We start from the raw sequence: 18,219 nt of genomic DNA on the forward strand, positions 1-18,219 counted from the left end.
CTTAAAATATAAAAAATTTGTAAATATTATAAATATTATAAACATTACCTATAATTACTATTAAACAAATTCTTAGTTTAAATATCAAATTCTAGAGTACGTAAATTCTTCAACATATAGATACTTTGAAACAAGTTGAAGATTGATTTATAAATTGACTCTTCATTTAATTCTTTGACAACCTTTCAGCCAATAAAATTCCCTTAATTGTTTCAAAGTAGCTACTTCACCCAAAAGGAATATATATAGAGAGAGATAAAAAAAAAGGTATTTACAAAAATATTAAATTAAAAATTCAATAGAAAAATACTTGATATTATTTATTTATTTAATAGCACATATATGATTTTTAATATTTTTATAATTCTTTATATTAAATAAAAAAACCATTCTTAAACTTGTATTTATTCGCATTTATAATTATAAGTATTAATTTGTCTATCCCGATACCTAGGGTGAACTTTTTATTATTTTTTTAAAGTTAAATTCAAAACTACGTCTTCTACTAGTATAATTTAAGATAACTAAAATTTATATGATAATCTTATGATTCGTTGGATTGTAGAGTTTAAATCGATTTTATTACAGAATCGAGCTATTCGATCAACTTGCAGTGAAATAGGAATACATTGATCATCAAAGTACTCTTCTTGATTTTGTGCGTGTGATTACCAAAAGTCAAAACCCATTTGCATTATCATTTATTGAAGTAAAAAAAAAAAAATTAAAATACACTATAGAGGCTTTCCAATAAACTTACATTATTTATTTGTTTATTACCTTCTATACTGCATAGGACCATTACGATTTTCACACGTGTTATGATAGGGGCTGGGGTGTGGGGTTTGCTTTCAATTTGCCACTCACCGATGAAATTAACGATGAACAAAAAAAAAATAAAAAACAAGAGTTCTCATTTGCACAACTATTGGATTAAAGTTTAGTCTTAATAAATAATATCAATTGTTATAAATAAATAAATAAGTAATTAAAGAATTAAAAATTTATCGTTGGGATTAGTTCAAGTTTTCTACCACACAATGATGCTAGACTAACTCTTAATTTTCATATATAATACAAATTCCTCCATAAACAATGAATTGAAATAATGAAAACCGATATATTTTGTTTTACTTAAGAAAAAAACATCGAAGGTGAAATAATTTTTTGATGAGCTATTTTATTATTCATTTGTCATGTCTATTAACTCAAATATTTTCCTTGATTATGTTTTGATGATAACAAAATATTGTTAATTGCTTATAATTTAAAACCAAAATGAGTTTTTTTTTTCACATTTTATTTAAAAAATTCAAATGAAAAATCAAAATAATCATCAAACTATAAAAAAAAGAGTGCAAATTCAAGAGTGCAAATTCAAGTGTGCATAATAACTATTTAAGCTTGTGAATCATTCGTAGGGTAATAAATACATGGATGCACCTAAGTTTTTCATGTTAAAACATGTATTACTTCATACTCGGTTTATGCATTAAAATTAAAATATCATTAAAACTGAGTATTTCTACTTAGGACTTTAGGTGAAATGATTTAAACTTGACTTACTAAAACACCTAGATATCTTGTCTAAGTGTTAGAAGAAAAAAAAATTTGAAAAATATAAGTTTTATAATGAGAAATGACCAATAGGTCAAGTATAGGACCAACTAGTTAAGTTAGTTGGGAATCGGTCAAATCGAGTATTTTTTTTTGGTTAAGGATTGGTTAAAGGGTGTACAATAACCTTATGTATTTTTCATAAATATTACTTTCTCGATTAAGAGAACCTTTTCCAGGTCGAGGGTTACTTATTATCGTTTAAGGTTTAACCAAACCTTAGTAGTCACCTATCATGCATTTAATGTCAAAATCGATAAAGGTAGAGCTCGACTGGGAAAGGCAAGTTTGAGATTTTTTTTATGTTCGATAGGAACCTATAAATTGAAAGTTATATTTCATTTATTGCATAGAAAACACATGTTATTGTCTCATTACTTGCTTGTTTCTCATTAAAAGTTATCATATTATCTTTTGGTCTATTAAACCATCACCCACAAATCATTTTTAGTGCACTCATCTATTCATCCTAACTTCAATTGTACTTGTTCATTGAATATGTTAGTTTGAGTGTTCCTTTATTCGCTTTCGTAAAAAGAAAAGTTCGAGTGTCACGTGCTTCAAGTTGAGGTTCACTTAAAGAAGGCCTGTAATGTTTGTTGGAGCCGAAAATCCAAATGTAAAATATTCGAAACTTGGTTGAAGATTCACAATCTCCAATATTACATGTTCAACTAATCATAAGTTATACACAAGTGCATGTTGGAATTGGTTTTAATAGATAACGACAATTAAATTATTTTTTAGGGATCTACTTATTAATTATTTTTACAAATAATAATACACAAAAAGTTGTATTATAAATGTTTAAATCAGTATATAAATTTATATATCAATGATCCATGTTCATAGTGTAGTTTTGACGATCATTATGATGGAGAATGTGATTTAATTAAATTATTTTTTTAATAAATAACACATATATTTAGTATACTTTAAATGCACGAGCATCTAACATGATGAAAATAAGTTATACATTGCTTTTAAAAATTATTATCTTTTGAAGACAAGTCTCGTTTTTATTTTAAAAATAAAAAACAGGAAATCTATTGAAATGAAACAGTCCATTCTTACTTTGAAAAATAACTAAAATAGTAGCATTGTCAAGACTTGGAAAAAAAAGCCAAAAATTAGTATTTTTTTTTATTTTTTCATTTTTAAAAGCAAAAATTTAAAAATAAAATTACCAAACATGTTTAATATTTATAAAAATAAAAAACACAGAAAATTAGTTGTATATATTTTTTTTACATTTTCGAAGTTAATAAATAGAAATTAAATTGGCAGCCTAGGACACCCATGACGCATCCGAGGTCAGCCTGAAAAGGCTCTTCGTTGAACCGAAGGGCAGCCTAGCCCAGCCAAAAAACAAGCCAAGACTCAAGATCAAGAGGGCCCAGCTCAACCCAAGCCAAAGATAGCCCGGCCCGGCCCGGCCCGGACTGCCGGTTTACAGGCGCGGGCCGCTCTATCTCCTTCTATGTCCAGAAGCCTGAGCTAAAACCCTCCCCTCGACTGTTATACAGGAGGAAAAGAAGCAGCAGCCATTACAAACCCATTTCCTTCCATGCTCTTTCATCCCTACGTCTTTCTTTCGTCTTAGAACACCATAGAAAATGGCGGCCTCAAGATTCTCACTCTTCGGAACTTCAGTCCTCCGCCACCGCACCAACGTTTCTCCAATTCCTGCAATTCGACTCTCCTTTTCCCCATCTCGTTTCACTTGTTCCGCTGCGGTCGATACTGTTACTGCCGACAGCACAGACTCCCACCACCGCCATCCCTGGCCCGAATGGGTGACTTTCATCGACCGCTTGAAGACCAAAGGTTACTTTAGCGAAGCCCTTCCGGCCTCGGCCGACTACGACGCTGATATGAACGTCTTCAAGGATGCTTGTCTCACCTACGCTCGTGACCGCTTTGACGTTTTCAAGTAAGAGTTTCGTCTGTTTGGTTCCTAGAAATTGCAGGAAAAGGAAAAGCAAATTTTTCTAGGACTACTTGTCTGTGGAATATTTAAGATTGAGGTTTTTCTGTTTTGGTATTATTGTCGTATATCTTTGTTAGGAACCAAACGGTCTATAATTTGTTTGGTAGGCGAAAAAATTTCTTTTGAGCATCCAACCTTGAGTTTAAAATCCAAACACCAATGCATGGTCGAGTCTTGCTCGCTCTCTTCCTGGAAAATGGAGAGGAAGGACGAAAATAGATGTGCAAATGGCTAGAGAGCTCTTAATAAGAGTTTTTGACCTTCTAAGAGATGACATTTTTTGTAGTTAGAAATTTCAATCCAAGAGTTAAGATAAGTGTAGATGCACAAACTAGTTAGAGAGCTATCGATAAGAGTTTTATGTTCTTTTAAGAGAGTGCCGCCATTGTGTATGTATATTCTAATGAACATTGAAAATAGGAGTGTTACTTGGTTATTGGTCCTTTTGTATAACTTTGTTTTTGTTTTTCACTATTCTAGTAATAATATTTATGGAACTCCAGCTTTTTTCTTTTCAGCTAGAAATTCTTGGAAAAGTAGACTTTGGTTGTTAATGGATTGAATATCTATAACAAGGCTTTCTGTGTTATTTAATAGAAAAGGTTTGGGACAGGGGAACCCCTTTTTTCCCTATCTATTCATTTGAGCAATGCAGGCTCTTAGTCCTCTTTTGTAGATGGTCAGGTAGGGAGGTTTTTTCTGAAGCTTAAAGGTGAGGGGAAGGGATGAAGAGGGGATGGATTTGTCTCATCTTTTCTCTGCAAAACAATACCGGAGATATGGAGACCCTTGTTTTCTTTGAACCTTCTTAAGACCAGTTGTTATTTTAAAGTTGGACTTTCCTATGGTTTAAAGCTATCTTTAGGTTAAAAATCCATTTTGAGAAGAGTGAGTTTTTCCCATTGGGAGGGTAGCCAATGTAGAGGAGTTGGCTGCCTTATTAGGTTGCAGGGTTGGGCAAACTTCCTACTACTTACATGGGTTTTTCCTTTGGGTGCTTTCTTTCAAATTGACGTCATTCTAGAATACGGTATAAAAAGGATTTCTCAAGAGGCTAATTATGTAGCAATATCTATCAAGAGGTGTGAGGCTTACATGATCAGAAACACCTTATTCCACTGCCTATATATTTCATGTCCTTGTTTGTTATCACAAAAAAAGGCAATCTTGAGGCATGGGAAGATTTAACAAGACTTTTTTTTTTTGGGTGAGCATATGAAACAAAGGTCTCATTTGGTAAAATGATTGATTGTCTTCATAGAAAAGCAAAAAGGGGGACTTGGAATTAAATACCTCTCTTCTCTTAAAAAGGCAGTTTTTGGTGAGTAGAGTTGGAGATATCTTTAAAAAGTGAGTCCCTGTGAGAGTAAGTTATCACTAGGAAGTTTGGAGAATGAGAGGGGTTTGATTTTCTCATGAAATGCAAAGTGAGAGATGAGTTTAGAGTTGGTCTATAAATGGGTTTTAGGAGATATTTTGTCAAATGTAGAACCTCCTTTATTCTGGGTAGTGATAAGAGGGTAGATGGTATGGGAATTGCCCTTTGAGTGTCTTTCTATTATTTGTTGTAGCTTCCACAAAGGTTGCTTGAGTGGCTGATTTCAGGGACTAGGTAGGTAAGGAAGGTCATTGGGAGTTGGATAGCATAGACACGTTTCTCAATATTTCAAGAAAAGTTTGTGAATAGAGACGAGGAGGATAGGATGATTTAGATGGATTTGAGGAGTAAAAAGTTTCTAAACCTATCCTTCTATTATGTTTTAGTGCCTACAAGGTCAATATCTTTTTCATGTGGGGGTAATTTGGAATCCTTGGGTTCCTACAAAAAATGAGGTTGTTTGTTTAGGGAGCAACTCAAGGAATGATTTTTTTGTTCTTTTGTTTTTTTTATCAGAAACAGTGTGAGAAGGTTTGGAGGGCTGCTTCTTTGTGCATTTTATGAACTATTTGGAAGGATAAAAATCAGAGATTGTTAGAAAGCGAGGAACAAATGGATCAATTGCTCAAATCCACATTTTACCTATCAAGAAAAAAAATAAAAAAATTGCTCAAATCCACATTTCTTTCCACACTTTTGATGTGGTTTAGGATGTTTACAGATTGGGCATTAAGGGAGGGGTTTTTTTTTCCCCTCTTTCTTAGGCTTGCCTTTTGGCTATTTTTTTATATGCTTTCTATACTTTAGTGCGCTTCTTTTCTAGGAACTTTTAATAATTTTTTTTGCTTGTCTATCAAAAGAATTAATAATATTTATTGTGCCTACTCCACTGTAGTCAGCATAGACTTGAATTCAATAATCTGTTGTGTGTAAATTGCATGAGTATATTTGTGAAGTCTTAAAATGCTTTTGTGAAGTCCTAAATTTAACCTCCTTTGCTTTTTCAATGCAGCTCATTGTCCAGAAAAGATATTCAAACTGTTGTGGAGGGTGGCTGCCCCAACCTTTTTCGAAAAGCTGTTAATTCAGCAAAAAGGTTGAGAGCATTTGTGCGATTAGATGAAGGAGATGTATGGTTTGCTTTTTATTTATTATAATTCATCATTGATGAAATGTGTTTGAGCTATAAAAATGGATACTAGATATAATTTTATTTACCTGTTATTATAGTTCTTTTTTTTTTTTCTTGTTATTCATTTATTTTTATAATTTGGTTTACAGTCAATTTTGGGATGGTATTTTTGTTGCCCAGGACCATAAGAGCTATGGCTTTTGGTTTGATTGAAACATTTATGCACACAGGTATGTAGTGCCTGCAATTTGCGAGGATCATGTGATAGAGCCTATGTGTTGCTAAAGGAATCTGAAGCAGCTGCCCGTACAGTAGATATTGTGCGTATTTTGTTGTTCTATGCTCTAGATCCACTTGTTACTTCAGGAGAGAAACCTCCTGGTAGAGAGCTTGTTGAGGTATCAGCAAGGAAACTGCTTTCAGAGTTGATTGAACTGAGCGACACACCTCTTGACCCAGCACTTGCAAAACCTGCTGCCATACCTCCACGTCGTAAGGAACAACATATGAATCTCACAGATGATGAAATGCCTCAAAATGTTCAAATGAAGAAAGGAGATTGGATCTGTCCTAAGTAAGTACCATTGGAAACCTTTTTAGTTTAAACGTTTTAGCTTAAGGTTTTATTCCTTAAAAGCTTTAAAATAATTATTGTTGATTTTTTTTAGGGTTAATTTCATTCACCTCCTTTGAGGTTTTTGGCTAAATACACTTAATCAAACCAACTAGGGTCAAGTGTATTTAACCAAATCCTGAGGGGAGGTGGGTGAAATTAACCTTCTTTTTATTTATTTATTTTTATTTTGATGGAGATGCTCCAAAATCAATCCCATAAAATTGATGGACCTAGTACCCACATCTGGATCCAACCATTCAATGAAAATTCACCTTGCTATGTTTAATCGTTTCATAATTTCCTTAGGTTAATGTCTGAATTGAATACCAAAGACACTTTTAACTCTTGTTGTCTAAAGATGACTTTCAAATGTCTTGTTGTCTTCCCTCTTGTAACGTTGTTGTCTTTGTTCTTTTCCATGCCTTGCATTCTAAATTGGTTATAATATTCTTATTTGTCCATGAACTGATTGTTTGTCAATTTTGTTGTAGCTGCAATTTCTTGAATTTTGCTAGAAATACACAATGCATGAAATGCCGTGAAGATGGCCCTAAAAGAGATAGTTTGAATGTGGTTGAAATGAAGAAAGGAGATTGGACCTGTCCTGAGTAAGTTTCCAATTGTCTTAATAGCTTCAACTAATAATTAAGTTTACGATTGGTGATTTTAATGGACAGATTATGTGTCACCACCACCCTCATTAGTCACTTGCATATGATGTGGTCTTTGGATACACTTGTATATGATGCAGTCTTTGGATACTGTGGTTTTATAATGTTCATACCATATATTAAGTTTAACAAGTATATCTTTCAAAGCTTTATGGTGATATCATAACATGCTTGTATGGTGGTATATTTGGACCCAAGGGGTATCATACTGAGTGTCAAGAAATAGATCCATTGAGCCATTGAAATAAGGTGTTGATTTATGGTCTCATGGCCAGCTAAGTAGCCAAATGCTTACACAAAGGTGGCATGCTCTTGTTGTCTCTGTTAGACAGACTCTGTAACACTCCTCGAGCACTCCTTCTGACACATGAGACAAACCCAGGACACACAAAATGTTAGGAGCAATTCTTTTCTTGAATTTCTAGTACTCAGCTTACATGTGCTGGACATGTAGCAGCATTACCAATGTGATTTTCCTTTCATTTTCAGAATGGAGTATATGATTGTGAAGAAAAAAAAAACTAAATGATAGTTTATATGCAAAGTATACGTATCTGGGAATAAAATAGAAGAAGCAAGCATATGGCAACATGCATGGATGTTGGGCTTACCATTTTCACATGCTTACTGTGTCAGTGTCCTTTTACCTTCTGTCTTGACATGTTTATACTGTATCAAGTCCCTGTCTATGCAAGATATTTACTCTAGCAATCTCCATATGCCATAAAAAAGTGTGAGAAAAGGTTGATTACAGTCTGCACAGATGATCTTTGGTTGGACCTTCTAATTACTCCAGATTCAGCTCAGGTGTTATGGGGTGGCATATCGTTTTGTATCATTTATATGCTGTATCATGCTGTATGAGGCTTAAGAAAATTCTTTATAACTTATTTGTATTGTAACTTCTAATCTTATCATGGAATTATCTCTGTATTAATGGAATTTTACTATTTGATTTCTCCTTTTTTTTATTAGAGTCCATTTAGTTCCCCTCTTTCTGGTATATGTCTATAGGGTTCTGCAGATTAGAAGTTTTCCATTTTTAGGCATGGATATTAAAGTTTATGTCTATATAGTTCTGTAGATTAGAAGTTTCTCATTTTAGTTATGGACATTAACCTTTATAAAAAGGTTTAAATTTATATTGGAAGCCTGTTAAATTCTTTTGGTGGGAAAGGTTGCTGTAACATTTTTGAGAAGCTGAAGTCATATTTGCATGTTAGAACATAGAAGCATTTTCCCAAAGATATGGGATAATTTGTGTCTATTTTGAAAAATCTGTTTTTGCTTTCTTGAAGATATACCATATTTCTGTTTACTAATAGGATGTATAAACTGTTAGAGAGCAATGATATACATTATGGGCCCTAATTCTAATAGCTTGAGCTTCTAGGAAATTTTTTTATTTGACATGGCATTAGAACCTCATTTAGTGGAAAGTCATGAGTTTGAACCTTACCATTTGTTTGTTTTCTCAAATTATTGAGCCCACATGCATGTGCAAAGGAGATGATCGTGATTGTTTGCTGATGGCCTTGTATCTCTTCATGTGCGGGTATCAGGCTGAACGTCAGGGAGGGTATTAGAGAGTGTGATGTACATTACTTAAATTTTAACAGTTTAAGCTTTTAGAAAAAATTGTTGTTCAACATAAAGAAAAGCTATATTTCTGTTTTTGTAAGCTTTATTTGAGTTTGTTTTTTTTGTTTTAAGATCAACATTTTGTTTTATAAATTTATATATCTCCTAGTTAAAATTTTGAGTTGTTAATTGACAATTTTATATGCATTTTTCAAATTATTTAAAGCTAAGTTTTTTATTTTTATTTTTTTATTTCTGTAAATCTAAAGGTATCTATTTTTATGGATAGCAAAAATGATAATTTAGAACTCATATTATATGATTTTAACCATAGAGAGATAAGTGAGTTGAATCAATAATAAATAATTATATGTAAAATTAGAAATTGCATGCTTTAGTGACCCTGGGCACTTGTGATCATATCTGGGCCTTGGCAGGGGTTGTAACAGGGGGTGGTTGTCCTAAGTCTAGATGCCTAGATTTCTTATGTATGTGTGTGTATAAAGTGAAGGTGGAGTTCTGGTGTATGTGTCAAGTGATGTTAATTTCACATTCAAAAACATGCAAAATTACAAATAACGAAGAATCTTCAGTAAAGGATGCATTTTTGACAAGCTTTGCTAAGTCTTGGATTTTTTGATAGTTTCATTTAGAGTGAATGCAAGTTCTAATGTTTCCAATTTTCTTTTCTGTTTAACAACTGCTTGTCTGCTTTAACATGCCAAACAATGGATGCATATTGAAATTGCAGCTACATTCTGCAAGTTCTCATCATCCTTAAATTTTGGAGAAATATGCATAATGTTTTATTCCACAAATGCCTTCAAGTGACCAAAGTAGCTTTATTGTGTATAGTTGAAATGTGCTAGAATCAGTTCCTTTGATGATGTTCTGAGAATCCCTTGCCTGGAAGTCATGCCATCTCTAGTTGTTCATGTAGCAGCACTATTTTTAAAACCTCAAAAGACATCTCTTGATGAGGATGGGCATTAGTATTAGTTGGAATTAAATTAGGGTTAATATTTATTGGAGTCAAATTAGGAGTATTATTAGAATTCTAGTAGACTTTGGATTTTTTAGAGAAACCTCTAAATAAGAGTAATTAATGTAAACCAAAGTATTGATTGATAATTAAATAATATTACACTTTCTTATATATTTTGCAATTCTCAATGGTGAGACTCCATTGATGCTCTTCTAGGTGAGACTCCTAGAAGGCTTAGTACGACTCTAAGGTTTTATCCCTTATTCTCCTATCTTCTTTCTCTATATATTTTTTATTTTATTTTTCGCTGCCATAAACTTCATCCCTAGTTCCTCTCCTTAAATTCTAAAAGTTAAAAACCCTAGCCCACCTATTTGATTGTAGGCAACCATCCGAGGGTTTTCCTACATCAATTTTGCTATCAAAGCCAAAATATCTTGGCTTGAAGGCATATGCATTGACGGACGGAGCAACTTATGCAAGCATGAGTTTAAAAAATGCTTCTAACAATCAATATGCTATTGTAACACGCTTAGAGGAAATTTGTGCCACACAAGAATCCCATCAAGATGCTATACTACAACTAAATAGCAAACTTGATGAGATCATGAAGTTATTAGAAAAGAGTTAAGAAAAATGACCAATTGAAGATGAGATTGCATGGAGGAGCTGGAAGTTATGAGATTGCATGAGGTTTTTGGAAAGGTGGGAGTGAATAAGAAATTGGCTTTGGATAAAGTGGATTTCTGGGATAATCAGGAGAAGGGACGTGTTTTATCAATGGAGGAGCTGGAGGCTAGAAAGGAGGCAAAAGAGAACTTTGAAAAATGGGTTCTCATGGAGGAAATTTCTTGGAGGCAAAAATCAAGAGAGGTGTGGTTGAAGGAGGGAGACAAAAATACTGGCTTTTTTCATAAGATGGCCAACTCTCATAGAAGGAAAAATTGCTTGTCTAAGATTAAGGTGAATGGAACTTGGTTAACAGAGGAGCAGGAAATTAAGGGAGGGGTGGTTGGAGCTTTAAGAATCTTTTGACTGATCCTGGTGAATGGCATCCATCTATGGATGGTTTGGCTTTTAATAGGATTGATGGTGAGGAGGCAGCCAGGTTGGAGGAGGTGTTTACAGAGGAGGAGGTCTTTTCCGCTTTATCAGATATGAATGGAGACAAGGCTCCTGGACCAGACGGCTTTTCTCTCAGATTTTGGCAATTTAGTTGGGAGTTTGTGAAAGTAGAGGTTATGGGCTTCTTTAAGGAATTTCATGAGCGTGGCAGATTCGTAAGGAGCCTTAATTCAACTTTTCTGGTCCTTATCCCTAAAAAGGCGGGTGCGGAGGATCTTAGGGATTTTAGACCGATAAGTTTGGTAGGGGGGTTGTATAAACTGTTGGCGAAAGTGTTAGCTAACAGACTCAAAAAGGTCATGGGAAAGGTGGTGTCTTCAGCTCAGAATGCATTCGTTGAAGGTAGACAAATTCTAGATGCAGCCCTAATTGCCAATGAGGCAATAGACTCAATGCTGAAAAGTAAGGAGAACGGTGTGTTGTGTAAGCTGGATATAGAAAAGGCTTACGACCATCTAAACTGGAATTTCTTGTTGTCGGTTTTGCAAAGAATGGGATTTGGGGAGAGGTGGACTGGTTGGATATCTTGGTGTATTTCCACAGCAACTTTTTCGGTATTAATCAATGGTACCCCAGAGGGCTTCTTCAATAGTTCAAGGGGTTTGCGTCAGGGAGATCCTCTTTCTCCTTATCTTTTTGTGATTGGGATGGAGGCTTTTAGTAGGCTTATTCATAGGGCTGTGAGAGGGGGTTTCCTTTCAGGATGCAGGATAAAAGGTAGAAGAGGCGACGGGGCGTTGGTTTCTCATTTGCTGTTCGCTGACGATACTCTAGTTTTTTGTGATTCATCCCTAGATCAGATGACTTATTTGAGCTGGTTGTTGATGTGGTTTGAAGCCTTATCAGGATTGAGAATCAATTTGGATAAGAGCGAAATCTTGCCGGTTGGGAGAGTAGAGAATTTGGAGTTGTTGGCTCTTGAGGTTGGTTGTAAAGTGGGTAGGCTGCCAACTACTTACTTGGGGATCCCTTTGGGGGCGAATCATAAGTCCGTGGCCGTTTGGGATGGAGTGGAAGAAAGGTTCCGAAAAAGGCTTGCCAAGTGGAAAAGGCAATTCATCTCTAAAGGCGGGAGAATGACCCTTATTCGGAGTACCTTGTCAAGTATGCCTATATATTTGATGTCGTTACTTCGAATTCCTAGAGCGGTTAGTTTAAGATTGGAAAAAATTCAAAGGGATTTTTTATGGGGAGGAGGAGCTTTGGAGAAAAAGCCTCATCTAGTAAAATGGGATATCGTGTGTATGGATAAGAGTAAGGGTGGTTTGGGAGTTAGACGTTTGTCTATTCTCAATAAGGCTCTTCTTTGTAAATGGAATTGGCGCTTTGCAAATGAAAGGGATAAACTATGGAGGCGTGTCATTAGTAGGAAGTTCGGGGAGGAAGAAGGGGGGTGGTACTCTAAAGAGGTCAGGGAGGGCTTTGGAGTTGGTTTTTGGAAGGATATAAGGAAGGAAGGTGCTCTTTTGCAAAACAGGGTGGGCTTCTCTGTGGGAAATGGTAGAAGGGTGAAATTTTGGAAAGATAATTGGTGTGGGAACTCCACTCTCTGTAATTCATTCCCCTCTTTGTATGCCTTTGCAGCTTATAAAGAGGCTTGGATAGAGGAGATGTGGGACCATTCTGGAGGTGAAGGGGTTTGGAGTCCCAGATTCTCTAGGCCCTTTAATGACTGGGAGGTGGAGGAGGTGGAGAGATTACTTGTGATAATTCGGGGGAGGAGGCTTAATCCTCTTGTGGAAGATTGTTTGTTGTGGAAAGAGACAAAGGATGGGATTTTCTCAGTTAAATCTCTTTATAGCATTTTAGATTCAAGAAGAGGTGTTCAATTCCCTATCAATATTATATGGAATCCTTGTGTGCCTACTAAAGTGGGTTTCTTTGCTTGGGAAGCTTTTTGGGGTAAGGTATTAACTTTGGATCAACTCAAGAAGAGGGGTCGGTGTTTAGCCAACAAATGCTTTCTTTGCTGTGAGGAAGAAGAATCTATTGATCATATTCTTATTCAGTGCTCCAAGGCTAGAGTGTTATGGGAATTATTATTTGCTCTTTTTGGTGTTTCTTGGGTCCTGCCTTATTCGGTTAGAGATACTCTTAGTGGGTGGAGTGGATTTAATATGGGCAAGAAGCGCAGAAAGGTGTGGAAGGCTGCCCCTTTGTGTATCTTTTGGGCGGTGTGGAAGGAAAGAAATAGGATTGCCTTTGACAATGAGGAGCTATCGTTGAATAGGTTGAAAAATTCTTTTGTTTGTAATCTTTGGGTGTGGTCTAAACCAGTTGTAAATGAAGGTCCTCTCTCTTTACTCGGTTTTTTTGATTGGCTAGGTGCTAGGTGAGGGCTGGTATTGTATTTCTGCTTCTTTTTGTGCCCTTAGGCGCCTCTTGTATACTCCCTGTATGCTTTTGGGCCTGTTTTTGGGGCTCCTTGCTAATATATGCTTCTTTGTGTGTTTGCCAATCAAAAAAAAAAAGATGAGATTGCATGCCATCAATTTGGACAATTGCCATATAGACCACAAGGAGAACAAGACAATTTTATGATGGGAATTCAAAGAAGGGGAAAACTTTTTGAGTAAGATGATGTTGGGACAAAAAAGGTACACCCCTTTAAGTTGTTGAATTTTATAAGAAATTACTTTAAGTTGGCAAATAGGTGCTTTCTGTGCCAAAAGAGTGGGGAGTCGATTGACCACCTCCTCCTTCATTGTGAAAGAACAAGGGAGGTGTGGACATTGCTCCTCTCTTTTTTTAGAGTTTCTTGGGTCTTTCTGCATTCGGTAAAGGAAACCCTTTTAGATTGGAGAGACTCTTTTGTGGGCAAGAAGAGGAAGGTGGCGTGGCAACTGGGACCGTTATGCTTGTTTTGGGTTATTTGAAAGGCTAGGAATTCAATTGCTTTTGAGGACGGTGTGCTATCCATTCAAAAGCTGAAAATTTCTTTTGTGTATTTACTTTGGTCGGAAACCAAATTGTGGATAAAAGATGGTTCTTCGACCTTAATAGATTTTATAGAATGAGTGTGTATGCGTTAAAGGAGAAAGTTTTTTGTGCTTTCCGTGTGTTTTGGGTCCTTTTGTAAGGGGGTGAGTTGATCTATGCTGTAAATCTGTGAGTCGCTTCTTTAACGCCTCTTTGCTATACATATTGTGCTTATTGATCAAAAAAAAAAAAAAAGAAATTAAATCTAGTAGCTTTTCTTGGATTATGTCAATGGAAGATTACTTTGATTGGTATGCTATGCCTGAAAATAGAAAAGTTTATTTTGTGAAGGTAAAGTTGAAAGGAGCAATATGTCTATAGTGGCATAATATTGATAATCAACTTTATAGAATTGGACAACTACTTATGGACACATGGGACAAAACGAAGTTGAAGATTAGGAGCACTTTCTCTAACTAAACAACTAACAAACCATTAGGCACGACAAATTTCCAAACTTCTAACCATGTGAATGGTGAGGGGTAACAATCACCCAACTTTGAATGTGCCTTGTAGAAATACTAATAAGGGTAAAACTTCAAGAGTCTTGAAAATAAAAATGTAGGCCTAACTCTTTTATGCTTTATGTGGTGGGCATGGTCATTATGTTGTGCCTAAGCGAAGGTTTACACTTTTGTGTTGAAGAACCAAAATCTGAATTGGAAAATTATCCCAAGGAAGATAAGACTTACAATGAAGATGAACTTAGTGAAGAATGTGATTGCTATGATGGTATGACGGAGCCATAGTCTCGTAGTGCGACCTTGTTAGCTGTTCCAATGGTTAAAAGACAAGAAGAGTGACAACATACTAGCATTTTCTGTACATGTATCTCTTACCACCAGAGGTTATGTACCAGGATCATTGATGAAGATGGTAGTTTAAACATAGCTTTGCAAGAGCTTGTTGAAAAACTAAACCTTAAAATAGAGAAACATCCAAATCCATTTCGAGTAGCATGAGTTAACAACACCTCCATTCTGGTAAGTTTTTGTTGCTTGGTCACATTTCTTTTTGGTAAGGACTTTGAAGAGTGTATGGTGTGAGTCTTATTGATGAAAGTGAGTCATATTTTGCTTGGAAGACCTTGGTTTTTGATAGAAGGGTTCAATATGATGGCTTTGAAAATACATATACTCTCATACATAATGAGCTTAACAAGATCCTTAGTTCAATGAAAGAAGTTTTGCTAGTTAAGAAGCCAGAGGAGACACAACAAAAAAGGTGCTTACTATGCATTGATTTGAAAAGGAGAGATGGAAATTAAAATTATTTTTGCTCTAATGGCTAAAGAAGTGGATGAATTTAAAGAGAAAGATAAGGACCATTCAATAGAAATATGGACTATCCTTTATTTTTCTGACTTGTGGTAAACAAAATTACCTAATAGACTTCCTTTTATGCTTGACATATAACTCACCATAAACTTGTTAATGACACATAATTATTTTGAGAACTATCAACTTGTTTCACAACAATGGAAAGTCTTTCGAAGTTTGATACTTGCCTAGCATGAAATTGAAAAAGTTCAAGAAATCTTGAAGTCCTATTTTACTGTGGTAAAAAGTTGATGGAGAAAAAAATGATGGAAGACATTGCTTTGGGTTTCAATTTACCATGGAAAATCACTAAAACTTGAGATCAGGTTAAGTCACTAAAACTTGAGATTGAGTTAAGTCGGGGGATTGATGAGGATGGACATTAGTATTAGTTGGAATTAAATTAGTATTAATAGTTATTGGAGTCAAATTAGGAGTAGCTAATTAGGTTATAGGAGAATTAGAATTAGAGTCATAATAGGTTATTAAAATTCTAATAGATATTGAATTTCTTAGAGAAGCCTATAAATAAGGCTAATTGATGTAAACCAAAGTATTGATTGGTGATTAAATAATGTTATGTTTTCTTGCATATTTTGTAATTTTCAATGGTGAGACTCCATTGATTTTCTTCTAGGTAAGATTCCTAGAAGGCCTTAGTATGACTCTAAGGTTCTATCTCTTCTTTTCCTATCTTCTTTCTCTTTTTCGCTGCTATAAACTTTATTTCTTGTTCCTCTCTTTAAACCATGAAATATAAAAACCCTAATCCACCTATTTGATTGTAGGCAATCATCTTAGGGTTGTCCAATATCATCACCCCCTAACCCCCCTTTTTTTGCTTCTCATTGTATCATAACATCAAAGGGTTGCATCCAAACTTGTGACTTATATTTACTAGTCTGGTAACTAATGTCCTTTGCATTTTGTTGCAGATGTAACTTCATGAATTTTTCCAGAAATATACGATGCCTAAAGTGCAGAGCAGAAGGGCCTAAGAGGGTTGATGCAGCTGATATTCCAATGAAGAAAGGAGATTGGAATTGCCCACAGTAAGTTCATTATTTTCATCCTGCTAAGCTGTGGTTCTTGGAATATTGTTTTGTTCTTGTGGTGGGCAGACAACATATATTTTAACCATCACTGAATGATAATTGCATATGCGATATGTTCCACTATAATCCAAATTTGGCTTTATGATTTGTTTTGGCAGTGAAATTTTTATAGTCATCCCCCATGGCCTATTATTTTCCTTTTCTTTTCTTCATTGTTTTTTTTCCTTTTCTTCACTTTGCTATGCTGCTGATGTTTATTGTTGTATCAGTTTTGATTTGCTAAATACATTTTCTGCTTCTGACAATCTAAAAAATGATTATAGTTCGTCAAATGAAGAAAAAGGTGGCCTATGGATGTTGTGTATCCTCATTTAAATGTGCTTCATATTTGAAGCAAAATCCAGGACCTTAAATACTATAGGCTATTGTCATTTATTGAAGCCCTGTTTCTCCTGGGAACTAATCTTGTGTGGAAAATCTGATCATGGTTTCCTTGGAGAGGTCATAAGGATATGACAACCTGCATAATACAGTATCAATTTTCTCCTTAACAAACTTTCAGGAAGAAAAAATTCTTTAAAGAATTCTTTCTTGTTAGACATTTTAAAGTCTTCATTCTGATGTGACAATAAGTAAACCACATGCATTTTGACCCTCTTTAGTGGTGTAACAAGGAATAAAAGAAGCTAGAATATCCTTCTGGTATGTACTGGATTTACATCCTAAAGATGGGAGCCACAGACATAACATTGCTGTTGGATTATCATCTCTGGGGTGGACTTTGTGTTTAGTTTTCGAAGGAATTATCACCTCTGACATGAACTTCCTTTTGTAATTTGCTTAATCTAACTTTTGTTCACCTGAAGAATTTTTATGTCCTCATCACTCAAATTCTTTCTTGCAGGTGTGCGTTCATGAATTTTGCTAGCAAAACTGAGTGTTTCCGCTGCAGAGAGCCACGGCCCAAGAGACAGTTAAATCCTGGAGAATGGGAATGCCCCTCGTGAGTGTCTCTCACACCATCTTTCTGTCTCTCTCTCAAACACACACACACGTGCTTGTGCACACATCATACGATGGGATTTGAGGTTAAGTTGTAAAATTATTCATGCATGGATTGCTTTCTGCAGATGTGATTTCGTGAATTACAGAAGAAACACTGTCTGCCTGAAGTGCAATCGTGACCAGCCCAAAGAGGCAGCAACACCATATGAAGAGCATGTATGGAAGAAGCCTAGTAATCTTGGATAAGGGCTAGGTAGTCCCTTTGACAAGCTCAGACACATCAATTTATACATGGAAATGGTCATGATGAGCTTATTGCATGACATACCTATCCAGCACAGACCCCCGCCCCTGCCCCCCCACCCCCTGCTGTCTCTCTGTACAATTGGCGAGATGGATTTTTCAGGCTTTCTCATCTTATATTATTTTGGCTGTTATGTTTTCATTTTCTTGTAAGTTTCTTATTTGCCTATTCACAGAAGCCAAAAGGCTGGATTTGGTGGTTGGTGACTGAAGTTCCCATCATATTTATGGCTTCTCATGCTATTTATGGTAGGGTAGATCAGATATTCACATATCAACCAGTTTGATACCATAGTCCACAGTGCCCGTTCTGGAGAATTGCCTTGAATTTTCTGCAACATAAGAAGTGTTGGAAGTTGATATCCACAGAGAAAGAAGAAATGAGCAGGTTTTCTCGACATGTTTTCCCATTGTTTGTCTGTCCCTTTTTGTCTCACATTCAAACAGTTCCTCAAAATGGTAA

At 35.4% G+C, this 18,219-nt stretch overlaps 1 protein-coding gene across 1 annotated transcript; it reads left to right on the top strand.

Moving 5' to 3' along the window:
• Window positions 1-3,094: 3,094 nt before the first annotated feature.
• On the top strand, window positions 3,095-18,166 carry LOC117905164 (zinc finger protein VAR3, chloroplastic). The gene is made up of 7 exons (XM_034818089.1): window positions 3,095-3,550; window positions 5,998-6,115; window positions 6,348-6,691; window positions 7,225-7,341; window positions 16,329-16,445; window positions 17,353-17,451; window positions 17,579-18,166. Exons 1-7 carry the CDS (start codon window positions 3,234-3,236, stop codon window positions 17,697-17,699), a joined length of 1,233 nt encoding a protein of 410 aa, XP_034673980.1. The 5' UTR covers window positions 3,095-3,233; the 3' UTR covers window positions 17,700-18,166.
• Window positions 18,167-18,219: the final 53 nt, after the last annotated feature.

Source organism: Vitis riparia, chromosome 17, assembly GCF_004353265.1.
Source record: "Vitis riparia cultivar Riparia Gloire de Montpellier isolate 1030 chromosome 17, EGFV_Vit.rip_1.0, whole genome shotgun sequence".
Classification (NCBI taxonomy): domain Eukaryota; kingdom Viridiplantae; phylum Streptophyta; class Magnoliopsida; order Vitales; family Vitaceae; genus Vitis; species Vitis riparia.